Genomic DNA, 12748 nt, shown 5'->3' with positions numbered 1-12748 from the left:
CAGGGATGAAAAAACAGATGAATTTCAGCCGAGCTGGCCGAAAGTTGTTTTCTTTTTCATTTGACCCAACCGAAAATCCTTTACTAGAACAAAAATGACCTAAAAGATTTTTCAACTATATAGGAAGAAAAAATATTTCTTTACTTGAGACATATTATCTTCATCATATATGTCTTTGTTTAAGTCGATATCTTCGTCTAAATTGATGTCCTCGTTTAAGTCGATGTTTTCGATTAAGTCGATGTTTTTGATTTAGTCGATGTCTTCGTTTAAGTCAAAGGATTCTTCTTTCTTTATGTAGGTTTTCTCTTTCTTCATTAAAGGTGGTTCCTCATCCGTGAGATCTTGAGGCATCTTTGTTTAAGTCGATATCTTCGTTTAAGTCGATGTCCTCGTTTAAGTCTATGTTTTCGTTTAAGTCGATGTCTTCACTTAAGTCAAAGGACTCTTCTTTCTTGATGTATGGTGTCCCCTTCTTTATTAATGGTGGTTCCTCATCTGTGGGATCTTCAGACGTCTTTAAAAGCTTGTAAACGAAGACAATAAACTTATGTATTTTGCAAGCTTTTTAATACTATTAGTGATGTTGATAGTAGTGAATGATATTAGGGTTGGGTTGTTTATGTGATCGATATTAGGGTTAGGTTGTTTTTGTGGACATTGATGGACATTTGGTAGACATTTTATTTTTTTAATATTATTTTTATTGTTTAATCACATGAAACAATATATTTATACTAACATTTCAAAAATATATTTTTCGACTTTCGTAGACATCTGTGAATATTTGTGGACATTGATGGACATTTGGTGGATATTTATTATTTTATCATTATCATTATTGTTTAATCACATGGAATAATATATTTGTATGAACATTTTAAAATATATTTTTCGACTTTCATAGACATCTTGTAAATATTTGTGGACATTGATGGACATTTGGTGGTCATTTATTATTTTAATATTATTATTGTTGTTTAATCACACGATGGACTTCAAATGTCTCTTGTTTTTGTAAAGACATTTTGGGCTCCAAATTTGTCCCAAATTCTTCACAAATCCATCAAACTAAGAAGTCTACCAAAGTCTAGGACATTTTGTCTATAATCGAATGCCTCAGACTTTCATAGACTCTCAAATGTCGGGATTTAAATGCCTCAGACTTTCGAGGACTTTTAAATGTTTTGATTTGAATGCCTCGGACTTTCGTAGACTTTCAAATGTCCGGATTTGAATGCCTCAGACTTTCGCGGACACTCAAATGTCCGCGAAAGTCCCAATCCACTACCCCCTTAGATTTATTGTTAATTTTTATTGAAGTCATTATACTTAAGCATTATTTATTAAATGATCCTTATAACGCTCTCCTTAGACTAATTTGGTAAAGGAATAGCAAATACATAAATTGACATTTTTAACGCGCTGCCTATCCCAGATATCGTTCTTCTTATACCAAATACCTAGTATAGTATAGAAAATAAGTAGTTCAGTACTTCATTAATACTTTAAGACTTTATTAATACATTAAAAGAAGTTGTTTTCTTCTTCTTATTCTTCTTCTTCTTTCACAATATATACTATACTTAATTTCTTACTTTATCTGCGACGGTCGTCTGAACGCGCTAAGGCGAGACGACGGGTATGTTGCCTCGCTTCATGCCCCGAACAACATAACGTGTACCAAATACCAAAAAAAAAAAAAACGAAAAAAATATTTATATGTAAATACTAGCATAAGACTCCACTTTCTCATCAAAAAAGAAAGTATAATACTCCACTATTAAGGTACCATGGACCCACGAAAGTACATCCTAAGGGTGGACCCCATATAAGTTTTGTATTCCTTCAACATCATCACTTGTCAGATCAACTTTTTTCGTCTTTGTTACAAGGGTAGGGTACATAATTGATTCTTCTACAGACGAGTGGCCTAATCCAAGTAAATGCCCAATTTCATGAACAGCTACTGATTCTAAATCAACGGCTACTGGTGAAGGAGATTTAGTAACATCACCTTCAGCAACCCAAGTTTCAGCTCCATCTAAATGGAAACGTCCATCTGTTGGAGAAAAAGCGTGGGCCAGCACTTTTAAAACCCCATCGAACGAATTCCCGTCACCGTGATCTCCTGTGTAAAAACCTATTTTGAGGTCAGCTGCATCATTGTATTGGGTCTCTAAGAAAGTTAACGGCGTTACTTCTGACCAACGTTGAAAAGCACGAGAGATAACGAATTTAAAAGAATCCGTTAATTGATTATCTGGGTCAAAGGCGTACGAAAGTTGACGGTTAGATGGAGTCCATTTAGGTTTCCCGGGAAAGAAACCAAAGTGAGCAACTGTGTGTAGTTTACTATTATGCCCCTCTTTACCAGAATTCATAGTACTAGAACCGTTGATTATATCTGCTACACCACATCTTGGCAGTTGAATTTGTCGCATAGTTGATTCATCAAGAATTCCAGTTGGATTAAGATTGAAATTGATTTGGTAGGTTTTTAGAGCTGATTCAAAAGAATCATCAAATTCATCAGTGAAATTCGATGGCGTATGTGGGATGTAACCGAATTTGTGAAAGTATTGCTTTAATTTGGCTAGTCCTTCAGCTTGATCACCTACACGAGATCCAGTGAATTTTTTGTAAGAATCCCAAACTGGGGAAGTTGAATTGGAGAAATGGGCATAAGAAATGGGTAATGTAGAGAGAGAAATTACAAGAATTGTAGAAATCAATTGATAAGTTCTCATGACTCTGTTTTAGAGAGAGATTTAGAGAGAGTGGGAGAAACTTTGGGTTGATTGAGAAACTTTGGGTTGATTTTATAAAGAAATAAGAAGAGGACTTGATTGGTTCAAATTCTATGGGATTGCTCTATTTCTTCTTAGAAGCAGGGTTCGATAGGTATATGGAACGACGTGAAAAAAGGGCTTAGGAAAAGTCGAAGTTGTGATTGATTGTTACTTCAAATAAGTACAAGAAGTTCTAGACTTTGAAAAGTTTGAGTCTTTTAGATGTAATGGGGTATAGCCGTATCCGTAGGGCACGAAAATTTCTAGATTCATGTTACGCGGTTATCGTTAAATACTTTAGTTATTTACAGATATTCAAGTAGTAAAAATATATATTAAAATAATAAATTGTAATTTCTAAAATAATAATAATGGAGATTATATTGGGTTGTTTGGAGAGAGAAAAGAGGAAAGAGAAAAATATATAATCGTGTTTTTTAGGAGAGAGAGAGAGAAATATCGTGAGAAGTTATAGGAAATGGATAGTTATTTTGACTTTGAAATATCTATCTTTTAAAGACTAACGGTTAAGATACATAAATAAGAAATGAACGTCCGAGATTTGTAGATGCAAGTTATGACATGACAAAATAAACCTATGCCATTTGTTTTATTGATGCAGGGGCACCCGGCGTGGATGCTTTTTCCATGACCAAACCGGGCCATGGGGCATCCGGCCATGGAGAGTAGTTTTAGGAAGTCCCAATTTTAGTATGATTATTAGAGAATTTAGGTTTAGGAAATTATGTTATTTTAGTATTTCCAATAATTGGAAAGGTCCAGATTTGAGTTTAGTTATTTAGGAAGTTGCAGTATTTTAATTATTTAGGAAAGTCTAATTCAAGTCTATCTAGGAAAGTCCAGAATCCTATAAAAGGATATCTAGTTTGTCCATTATATTCATGTTGAAGAGAAAACCCCATTGAGTTTAATAAATTTTATCAAGTTTTAGAGTTATTTTAATCTTTCTTTTAATTGTTCTTCGTTTATTTATCGTCTTCTTTATTTCCGCTGCGTTCTACATCAAGTGGTATTCAGAGCCATCAAAATTCTGGATTTTTTTTTTTAATATTATCGTGAAGGTTAGTTCTTATATCAATGGATTCTTCATCCTATAGTGATGAAAGTTGTTTTGAAGATCAATCGCATTACGAGGAAGATGATTTGTCTTACCAAGATATTTATTTCAATGATCAACAAGAAGACAACTTCCCCTACTATGAGGAAGAAAATTTTGATGAGTCAAATATGGGTGATTTTGAATGCGAACGGGACTATTCAAAACATTACTACGAAGCCAAACAAAAAATTGATGAACATCATAATCCAAAGAAGAATTCGACATGTTCGTATGATTGGGAACCCGGAGACGAAGCAAGTAAGTCATATTTTCGTCGTTCCCCTCCATCTTCTTACTTTTCTTTAGAACAACCAAATCAAACCCGTTTTTTCACAAATCCCGTGCCGACACAACCACCACCTTATTCTCCACCACCACCGTATTACTCTTATTGTTTGACACAAAGCCATTACCCTACACCTTCACTAAACCCTAGTCCACTTCCCCACCCATACGAAAACCCTAGCCGTGAATGTTATAACCTGAATTCTTTAGACACCCATGGGTTTCACATACCTAATATTCCAAACCCAACTATAGGCAACAACTACCTCACCTTCTCCCACTTCCACTAACCGATTCATGCTTCCCGCACAACATTATGGTGTCAAACACCACCACCTAATCAAAATCCAACTTCCAATCTCAGTTATGTAAGTCCCCCCATTGCTCTCGTACCTCAACCTACCCTCTCATACTCTTATAACCATACACAAGTTTCTAATGTGGAACAACAACAACAACAATGGGCTATGATGCAACCTCACCCATATCAAGCTCCACCTCCTGCTTGGAACCAACACCAACCACCACAACAAACTCAACCTTACATGATGCCTCAACAACAACAACAATCGTATCCAGACCCTCAACCAACTAGTGCCGATGAGGTTCGAACTCTTTTAATCAGCGATTTGCAACCTTGGATGGATGAGAGATATATTCATGGATGTTTTGCTAATACAAGGGAGGTTGTTAATGTAAAAAGTAATTCGTAATAAGCAAACGGGTCAATATGAATGTTATGGGTTTGTTGAGTTTGTAAGTCATGCTGCAGCAGAAAGGAATTTTCAGACTTATAATGGGTCATTGATGCCTACTGCTGAGCAGACTTTTAGAATGAATTGGACATCTTTTGGTTCGGGAGTGAAGCGTCAAGATAGTAATGCTGATTTCATAAATTTTGTAGGGGATTTGACTTCTGATGTTACTGATTATACTTTACACGAGACTTTCCCGAGTCATTATTCTTCTGTTAGGGATGCAAAAGTTATTACTGATAACAGTACAGATAACCTCTACTACAAATGTGAGAATGAGATTTTTGTGCTTTTGGAATCTGATCAGAGTGGAGAGAAAGAAAAGCACCAAGAGACACCAACGGTTCTCGATGAACATGTTAAAGACGAGCCGAGTGACGTGGATTGCAGGAACAATGAAGAATCTCAAAATCCACCTCCTATTTCCGAATGATTAGAGGACACACTGATTGATCTTTCTTTGACGGGGTATACTCAATCAGAACCCAACCTAATGGGTGATTTGGCAGTAACCGTGGAAGCAGATGGATCTGTTCTAAGAACGAGATATGCAACTCAACCTACTCGTGATTGTTTGTTCGAAGATCCTATCATGGATAGCAACAATTTGATCAGGATTTGGAACTTGAACAAGTTAGTAGGAGTTGTGGGTATTTTTAACTATAAAGGAGCAGGAAGTTGGCAAACGAAACAGGAACCTCTTGAAGACCTAGTTAACAAATCAAAGTTAAAAACACTTTATGGTTCTGTCAATCCTAGCAATGTTGAATTCCTCAAAGAGATTGCAGGTGATAACTGGACTGGAGATAGTGCAGTTTATGCTTTAATTTCAGGGTTACTATCTATTGTACCGACAAACAAAACGGGGGAAGTTTCTTTAGGTGCTCTACAATGGAAAATTTATATTGTATCTCCAATCAGAGAATACAATCAAGTGGGTTCCTTTACCCCGACCGATTTGTTTGATCTGTATGATTCTGGAGGTGCAATTGAAGCGTTGACCGACACCAGTAATTCTTTAGGTTGTACCGTAAAAGTTAAAGGGCGGGGTTGTGGTAGCTTTGGAGCTTATTCAAAAACACAACCTAATTCTTATTATGTAGACGGAACCAAAGAAAGATTTGATTATTATGGTCCAAACGTCGTTACGAGTATTCCAATTCTTATTCAACGAGGAGAGGCAGGAATCGTGATGGCTTGGGAGATGAATATCAAGGTTCGAATCTTCATTAAGAACAATATGGTATCTGAACTCTTCTTCATGAAACTACAAGATGATGGAAGATGTCGAAATTTATTGGATGTTCATTCCCTACTGTCGTTTTTGCGAAAATCTTCGCATCATGGGTTTCAGTTTATCGTTAGTAAGTTGGTCCCTTTTTCTAACCTTTGGATTTCATGCACCATTCGTGCAAAATGGGAATTAAGAATCGCTATGGCAGAATTCATCTTATGCGGGTACATCCCACTTTTCTTCATCAAACGGTTCGGGACGAACCTCTTGGGAGAAGAGGATGCTGATGCAGGGGCACCCGGCGTGGATGCTTTTTCCATAACCAAACCGGGCCATGGGGCATCCGGCCATGGAGAGTAGTTTTAGGAAGTCCCAATTTTAGTATGATTATTAGAGAATTTAGGTTTAGGAAATTATGTTATTTTAGTATTTCCAATAATTGGAAAGGTCCAGATTTGAGTCTAGTTATTTAGGAAGTTGCAGTATTTTAATTATTTAGGAAAGTCTAATTCAAGTCTATCTAGGAAAGTCCAGAATCCTATAAAAGGATATCTAGTTTGTCCATTATATTCATGTTGAAGAGAAAACCCCATTGAGTTTAATAAATTTTATCAAGTTTTAGAGTTATTTTAATCTTTCTTTTAATTGTTCTTCGTTTATTTATCGTCTTCTTTATTTCCGCTGCGTTCTACATCATTTATAGATAAAGAATTTTTTGATGAAAAACCCACAAAATGGGCCGAAATAGGAATTGAAGCTCACCACCTAACAATTTAAAAAACCCACTTTTAAAAAAATATCGTAACATCAAACCTAATTTCGGATCTTGGAGCTCATATTTCCATCTCAAACAACCCACATTTTTTAATAATACCCCTTCTACCCTTTTATATGTATATTCTCATTTCCCTCGTATTTTTTAGCTCTCATTTCTTCTAGCTCTAATATTTCTTCTCTAGTTTCTCTTTCTACCTTAACCGGAATTGGGTGACCGGACATAAAATTGGTTTCGCCGGAAACAAAGTCTGACCGTTGAACTATAAGTACGATTTCATCTTCATCTTCTGCAATGCTTGATATTCTTTAGTGCTTCATCTTCTCAAAGATATTCATCTCTGATCCCCATCTTCTTTATTCTTCATTTTCTTTAATCTTCATCTTCTTATACTCATAAGTTTTTCCCTAGTGTTTTAGAGATAAACTTTTAAATTTCAGATCTAGTTATTTGAAGCTCCATTAATGAGGTTTTTCTTGATATTTCTTTATCTTATGATGTTCAATCTTCTTATAAGATTTCTGAATTTTACTTCCACATTATATAATTATGTAACGAAGTGAAAAACCTTTACACAGTTTTTTGTTCTGAGAAAACAAAAAGTACAACCTTAGATCTATTTTTTAGAATCTCTCTAGAAATTAGGTTTTAGCAGATGTTGATGTTTACCTCTTAGCTTATCCCGCCCGACCTCCCAGTTAGGGGTGTTGGTGGCGGAGCATTGAGGGCTTTAGCAGTTCAGCTGCCTTAAGCCGGGTTGATCCGCTGGACTTTAGGTAAAATGACAAGAGTGAATTTTACTTCCACATTATATAATTATGTAACTTAGAGTCATACGACACGTGCGAATCATGTTTAACGGGTAAAATGACAAGAGCCTCCTTTAAAGGAAAAGGAGAACGGGGCAAAGAACCATTGCAAATCATACATACTGATGTATGTGGACCAATGAGTACGCCCGCGAGAGGTAACTTTAATGGGACTAGTTTCTCTCTCCACATTACTAAACATGTGAGATGAGAGAGAAATTCTTGTTCCTCTCACATGTGGTTCAAGTGGGACTCCTCAGATGCGGGTTGTGCAGCCTTGTTGGGAAAAATCCAGCTCTCTTTCTATTCTGTTCAATCATCAATAACAACTCTTTCCATCTCAGTTCTCAATCTCTCTTTCTAAAAATCTTCCATGAAATTTGTAACCAAATTCTCACGTCCTCTTTCCATCCCTATCAAAGAGTTTCCATCTTGCATCGAGATTTCAAGCAGAAAAGATCTCCCGGTTTCTAAATTAAACTCTTTCTCTCTCTACTATATTATTTTGAGAAATGCTACATTTACAACAAAAAATCTGGAAAAAGCATCCAGATCTTTTCTGCAATCTTGGAAATTAGATTGCATTTATAGAAAAGTTTTTCTTTCCAAAAACACCCTCTTATGTTTTCTTTTATTTCTGCTAAACTTTTCTCTTTCTTCATTATCCATGAAATTAGGCTAAAGTTTCCATTGTGATTCTTCTTCTTCATCTATTTTTGCTGCTCAAACCTGATGATTCTGCTTTTTCTTCGGCTTATGGAGAACCCATTCTTTCTTCTTCCTCTCATAGAGAAACTAGTCCCATTAAATGATTAATTTCCCGCCAAATATGTAAATCAGGGGTTTCATGTTCTTTGAAACTAATAGGTTTTTCTCTTATCTGAATTCATTGAAAGAGTTTTCAATCTGCATCAATAGTTTTAACTGTTGATTTAGGGGTTGATTGTCTTCATTGTTGAGATCTGCTATGGATTATGTAAAGCTTACAAATTCGTCAAACCCAATATTAACCCATTGGTATGAACCAAATTTGGTGTTTTGGCATTGCAAAAGTCCTTCCTGTACTAGGTCTAAAAGTACCTCTTTGGTTCCATTAATGGAACACGAAATATTCATAGTCAGGTCGGATCATGCCATAATAAAAAAGAGTCCCACAAAAATGTAGATCAGAATCTCTAAATTTGGTGAAATTCATATCACAATATGATTTCAAAAAGAATTTGGGTTTTCATATTGAATTTTTAGAGAGAGAGAGAGAGAGAGAGAAAGAACTCAGTTGGATAAAGAAAGAACATAATGAAAACCTAAAAATATATTCACTGAGATTGAACGAATAATATCTAAATGGAGAAGAAGTCACTAAATGAAGAAATTATAGTTTTACAAATTCATATTCTTAATGAGAAGACGAGAAGAAGAAATAAAAGAGAAAGAATATCATTTCTCGTAATTGTAGACGGTGAGAAGTCTACAGGTCGGAAGTCAGAAGGTCGGAAGCATGAACGTCTTCTGAAATTCCAAACGTCGAATTCTTGATTGATGGGCACCAGCAACGTCTAGAAGAAACCTGCAAAAGAAAGTGAACAAACACGAACAAACCCGTGAAGACTTGGGGGACACCGGGATGGTGCCTGCCAAGGGCCCTCTGACGGTCAAGTCAGCAAAGTATTACAATGAATAATAAATGAAAAGCCGAGGGTATAACCGTTGATGTATAATCGGAGAGTGGCTAGGCTCGTAGAATGACCGGAGTTCGAATCTACGGGGGTGAAATGATCAGAAGTATGAGAGTAGATGTTACCAGTAGCGTCAAACAAGAAGAAGGTTGTGATCTCCTCGAAGACGTCTGGAAGCGTCGAGCAGGAAGCGTCGAGCAGGAAGCGTCGATCAGGAAGCGTCGAGCCGGAAGCGTCGAACAGGAAGCGTCGAGCAGGAAGCGTCGAGCAGGAAGCGTCGAACAGGAAGCGTCGAGCAAGGATAAGCTTTAACACCCTTGAGGCGTCTAGTAGTGTCGACGACCAGAACCAGGTGAACTTGTATGCAAAATGTCTCCAGGATAGTCGAAGAACAGAGAGCGAGTGGAGAAGAAGAAGTAGTATGAGTTGCTTTGCTCTGCTTTCGATGCCTTGAGAAATGAAAGTGCTCCTCTTTATATAGGCACGAGGAGTGATCCGTTAGGGGGAGTAAAGGCTTGACCGTTACAGAGTAAATGCATGGCAAGATACCTGGGATGTGGTGACGTGTGCACGAGTTGTACATGCACAACGGTTGTGCATGTTCTCTGGTAATGACTCTCAGTGTGCATGTATATTTATGTGAGACGTTACCATGTTATGCCTTTCATCAATGGGGGGATATTCGTTGCTGGAGTTACGTTGACCAAGTCTGAGATCTTTGTCATTATGGATGTATTTGACATGCAGAAGATTTCTTCATTAAGTAATCTCTTACACGTGGTGCGTGGAGATATAGACGTGTCGAGCGCCAGACGTGTGGAGATTCGGGCGTGTGGAGTTTTGTGCATGTGGAAACTCTTTGCACGTGATTGGGTCTTGACACGAGTTTTAGGGTCTAGTTGACAAGGGCCCATTAAGAGACTTCCGGGCTGGGCCCAAACAAGGACAAGCGAGCCGAGTTGGGTTTGACGTCTCAATGGACATTTGACCGTCGAGGGCCCAGGTGTAGTTTTTGGTCAACACAGTAATGAAGAAAGAGATGCATTTTCTTTGGGAAAAAGAAAGAGATCTGAATGGAGAAAGAAGTCACTAATTCTATGTATAATGAAGAAAGAGTAAGATTTAGACAGAAATAAAAGAAAAGAATAAGAGGGCACTTTTGGAAAGAAAAACTTTTCCATAAATGCAATATAATTTACAAGATTTCCAGATAGATCTGGATGCTTTTTCCAGATTTTTTTGTTGTAAATGTAGCATTTCTCAAAATAATATAGTAGAGAGAGAAAGAGTTTAATTTAGAAACCGGGAGATCTTTTCTGCTTGAAATCTCGATGCAAACTCTTTGATAGGGATGGAAAGAGGACGTGAGAATTTGGTTACAAATTTCATGGAAGATTTTCAGAAAGAGAGATTGAGAACTGAGATGGAAAGAGTTGTCATTGATGATTGAACAGAATAGAAAGAGAGCTGGATTGGAAAGTCAGAGAAGGAAAGCTTTGGGAGATTTTCGTTTCTCTTAAGTATCAACAAGAAGGAGAGATTGTTGGAGATTTATTAGAAATATTCTCTCTCTACTTTCTATCACATGTTATTTTTCTAAATATACTGTTTATGGTAGGAAGAGAAAGTGTGGAGGAACCAGCTGGAGATTTTCGATCGAAAGGGGAGTCGGTTTTGGTCAGAGAAAGAGGAAATTTTTAGAAGAGAGAAGAGAAGTTATTCTTCTCTCTAGAAATTTAAACAGTAGAAAGGAAAGAGATATCTTCTATCTTTTAGACTTGAGAATATACAAAAAAACCGAAACGAAGAAACAGGAAAGGCATCTCTCGGAGGACCATCATCATATCTAACTGGAACAAAAAAGAAACAGAGAGCTATCAGTATTGATTTTTTGTTTTCTCATCACCTAATCAACTTCATTAATCCTCCTTTGCGTACTGATAGCTTCGAAAGTAATCTTTTGAAGATCACTCACAGCTTGGACTAATGAAGGTGATGATAAAGATGAAGGATCAACAGTTTCACCGTTCCCCATTGAGGTTGAGATACTGTGAAGCATAAAATTCTTCGTTATAATGCATGTAAGAGTCATTAGTTTCAATGTTATCCGATTGAGGTTGTGATACATTTGGAGCATAAGACTCTCTACTATAATGCATGTAAGATGATTTATCAGGATATCTATAATGTGGTTCATAACCTTCTTGAGGTTGATAATAATCCCTATGACCATCATTATACACATTGTCTCTAGGATGACTAACACTATTCTGACCATTTGCTAAATAACACCATGGTAGATTTGAATAACTCTCGTCCCTTCTATCATTATGTTGGGACCAAGATCTATCCATCTCTCATTAAATTTTTTTTTTGAATCGAAAACCGGGGAAGCACTACGAAGATCCTAGAAGGAAAACAACCACAATCAAGCTGACTTAACCAAGCAACCTAAACAAAATCTAGACGAATGACAGGTTGGTCAATTTCACTTAAAAGTCTAGATAGCTCCTATATTGTAACAAAGCCTGAACTATAATTGTTATGAGGGTTACTCCGTCAAAGTAATACGGTCAAACAATTCTTGGAGACAGCCAACGATGAACGTTGTGATAGCCGTCCTACCTTCGGGTAACGTTTCCTCTTCTCGAGGCGACCTTTTTGAAGAATTAGTGACACTTTCCTTTTAGGAATGCCCAAATAAAAATTAAGTCCCTGAATTGTTTCAAAGTACCTATGAGCTCGATACCTTAAGGCCAATGTCCAAACCAGATTTTAATTTAAGTGAGGTTTGGGATTCGCAGCGTTGTTTCCTAAATGGGCAAGAGATCAGTGATGAAATCCGACTCCTATCTTGTAATGGGGTTTGTGCCCTTACTAAAGACGATTAAACTAAGCAGTTCGTCAAATCAATTAGGCACACAAAACACATACAAGGACCCACTTACAGGGGATTCGTGGGTGGTCAGAGAAATTACCTCCCGTTCAAGACGGGCGATGACCTTTGTAGACGACCCGGGCCACTCTTCCCTTAAGTGTCCGAACCCGAGGCTTCGTTTTGGTTTTTCGGTTACAATTTAGCCCTTTAATTTAGGGTCAAAACTTTAATCCAAAAATAAAATTAAGAAAGTCTAAAGTCTCTCTTTCTCACCAAAATAAAAAAAAAATAAAAAAAATAAAACTGTAAATTTCTTCTTTTCGACTCCTCCTCCTTGTTTGCGCCTTCTCTTTCGCTCCTTAATGCCCTACACACCAAAAATAGAGAAGCAAGTCAAAGTGGCCAAAAATAAATACTTACCAAA

General features: G+C 36.9%; 1 protein-coding gene across 1 annotated transcript; it reads right to left on the bottom strand.

Annotated features, from left to right (window-relative positions):
• Positions 1-1474: 1474 nt before the first annotated feature.
• On the bottom strand, positions 1475-2804 carry LOC147548001 (metalloendoproteinase 3-MMP-like). Its single transcript, XM_086672581.1, has one exon. The coding sequence runs from the start codon at positions 2748-2750 to the stop codon at positions 1815-1817; it is 936 nt and encodes a 311-aa protein (XP_086528707.1). The 5' UTR covers positions 2751-2804; the 3' UTR covers positions 1475-1814.
• Positions 2805-12748: the final 9944 nt, after the last annotated feature.

This window comes from Eschscholzia californica, unplaced genomic scaffold, assembly GCF_041429995.1.
Source record: "Eschscholzia californica isolate CP2 unplaced genomic scaffold, dmEscCali1.0.p SCAF_3, whole genome shotgun sequence".
NCBI lineage: Eukaryota > Viridiplantae > Streptophyta > Magnoliopsida > Ranunculales > Papaveraceae > Eschscholzia > Eschscholzia californica.
The sequence above is the reverse complement of the archived record's forward strand: the minus strand, read 5'-3'. Positions and strand labels throughout refer to the sequence as shown.